The sequence below is a fragment of the Corvus brachyrhynchos genome, unplaced genomic scaffold (assembly GCF_000691975.1).
Source record: "Corvus brachyrhynchos isolate BGI_N302 unplaced genomic scaffold, ASM69197v1 scaffold56, whole genome shotgun sequence".
In the NCBI taxonomy this organism is placed as follows: domain Eukaryota; kingdom Metazoa; phylum Chordata; class Aves; order Passeriformes; family Corvidae; genus Corvus; species Corvus brachyrhynchos.
The window spans coordinates 4,355,380-4,357,959 of NW_008238664.1; the positions used below are offsets into that span (position 1 = coordinate 4,355,380).

At 48.2% G+C, this 2,580-nt stretch overlaps 1 protein-coding gene across 1 annotated transcript in view; it reads left to right on the plus strand.

Moving 5' to 3' along the window:
• Positions 1 to 2,249, plus strand: part of EIF3L (eukaryotic translation initiation factor 3 subunit L) — a gene marked incomplete at its 5' end in the record, with an annotated part of 9,741 nt that extends 7,492 nt beyond the window's left edge. Inside the window, 3 exons of the mRNA XM_008636606.2 lie at positions 3 to 232; positions 1,209 to 1,289; positions 2,008 to 2,249. Coding sequence (XP_008634828.2) covers positions 3 to 232; positions 1,209 to 1,289; positions 2,008 to 2,046 — 350 coding nt within the window. The remainder of the gene's footprint in view (positions 1 to 2; positions 233 to 1,208; positions 1,290 to 2,007) is intronic.
• Between the last annotated feature and the right edge of the window lie 331 nt (positions 2,250 to 2,580).

Genomic DNA, 2,580 nt, shown 5'->3' on the forward strand with positions numbered 1-2,580 from the left:
GTGAGAGGTGCAGCAGCAGGCCCAGCTTTCCACCATCCGTAGCTTCCTCAAGCTCTACACCACCATGCCCGTGGCAAAGCTGGCTGGCTTCTTAGACCTCACAGAGCAGGAGTTCCGTATCCAGCTGCTGGTCTTCAAGCACAAGATGAAGAACCTGGTATGGACCAGTGGCATATCTGCCCTGGATGGAGAGTTCCAGTCTGCCTCTGAGGTTGACTTCTATATTGACAAGGTTGGTATCTGCCGCTTGCTGGCTGGGAAATTCTTTCACCGAAGAAATTCTGGAATTGGCAGCACCTAGTTTTGCTCCATTCTGGGGGAAACATTCCTTCTTCCTTTGCCATTTGTAGGGCTTGGCTGCCCACAATGAAGTTATAGCCCTGCATAAAAAGAGTGTCAGTGGATGAAGAGTGATGGAATATCACAGGCAGTCAGTGTACCTAGAAAACGAACACTTCCCCAGGACAGAGGGAACTGCTTGTCAGTGTTCTGGGAGGTGATAATTGAGTGACAGATAGTGCTGTTGTTAGTGTGTCAAGCGGGATTGTCCTTGTAGGTGTCCCCCACATCTCTCCTTTGTTGGACAAAGCACAGATGTTGCTTGGTCACGTTACAGGTCTGCTTTGCACTGGAGCAGCATTTAGCTGTGGCTGCTCAAGGAGGAATCTATAAACCCAAGGTGCGGGGCTGTCACCATCTGCCCTTGGAGCTCCAGCAGCAGGAAGCATAGCAAAGAGTCTTGTAGGACTTTCTTTTCAAAGAAGGTAGCAGTAACCATTAGATTCCTTGCTGGGAAGGAGACCAGGTTGCCCTGTGTTCTTGGTCCTTACAGCAGGCCCCTTCTTGCAAGGTCTCATGCCATGTTTCAACCCAGCTGTCATGGCATATAGCGTGACTGAAAAGAGGGAAGCATGAGCTGGGGTTGGAACTGTCAAACTGCTGCAAGGAAGACAAAACCAGACAGAGTGTATGAGAATGTGGGAAGTGAGTACAATGTGAACTGGGGACCCATCCCAGGCAAATGTATGAGGGAAGGCAGCCCAAAGAGAACTGAATGATGCTGTGGGACTAGCACAGGTCAGACATGTGTGATGCTGAGCCATGGCTGGGGCGAAGCCCCATAGCTTGATCCTCATGTTTGGCAGTTCTTGCTGTCTCCCTGCTAGTAGCACAGTCCCTTTCCTAATCTCATCCTGTTCTCTTCCCAGGACATGATCCATATTGCAGACACAAAGGTCGCTCGACGCTATGGAGACTTCTTCATCCGCCAGATCCACAAGTTTGAGGAGGTGAGGCCTGGGCAGGAGAGCTGTGTAGCTCTGCAGGAGACATGGGGCAAGCACTGTGCTGTGCAGGCCCTCGAGGGTCCACACTTGTGTGAGACAGCTGTGTAATTCCATGCTGGACTGAGCCCTGGCTCTGCAAGGAACTGGGCAAAGGCAGGTGTTCTAAGCAGCAGCTGCTGGCCTTTGAAGAATGGTATGTTTTTAGTGAGAAGTGCTCATTTGAGCCACAGTGGAAAAGGAGAAGAATTTTACTGTCCAGGGATGCTGGTCAGTAACACAACCAAAATTATATCTCTTAACTTCATAATTATGGCTCTAGAAAATGGCCTTAAAAATTTCTGGAGCAGAGATGGCTTCAGCGTTGTGCTTGGCCGGGAGGTGACATTCTGTCACTACTCCACTCTTGCCCAACAGAGGTTGTTCCGCACTGGAAACTCAGAGGACAAAATTCTGAGATTTAGGGACTTAATGCAGGGTTGTGATAATCACTGCTACAAGTTTGCATCCTCTCTTCTCCCTACATCTTCCTCTGCTATCTTGGAGAGGAGAGAGTTCCACTTTTTCCCTTTCTACTTGACACACTGTACTTGCTCGAGAGCTCTCTTTGTCAGTGAGCTGGAAAGGAGGGAATTAAGAGGCATTGGATAAAGTCTGCTGAGGGGAACAGTAGTGTGTATCAATCACTGTGTATTTTTCTGACCTTTGCTTTCTCTAATTCCAGCTGAACCGAACCCTGAAGAAGATGGGCCAGAGACCCTGATGTGGTTGCAGTGCAGGCCTGGGCAGAGAAGTGGGTGGGAGAGGTTATTCTCTGTGTTGAGGGAGGGGAGCTCACGGTTCTGGCATTTCTGGAATCTCCTGGGACTCTGAAGGTTTTTTGTATTTAAATATGCAGACTTGTTTGGCTCAAACAGTCCTACAAAGGACACGACATCTAATAAATTAGCAGAATTTTCCTCATGAGCATTTGTACTCATTTGTTTTTCCTCTGTGGAAGAATATAAGTGCATCTGGAGATATGGGCAGCTGCTGTTGGTTTGTGCTCTTGTTGGTCCATGTTGTTGCAGGTAATAATAGGGAGCAGATCTCTTTAGGTGCTCTGTTCATTCACCATGCACAGCAAACGGGGAAGGCTGCAGAACTGATTGACGGGAAGAAAATGAGCTGTTCCACAGTGTCTTCACAGGATATGGAAAGAGATACAAGCTAATACTACTCCTTTTAGCTTTTACCCCACGCATTGAATAGACCTGAGTTGTAGTTGCTTTCTTAGAAGGCTGCATTTTTGCCTTTC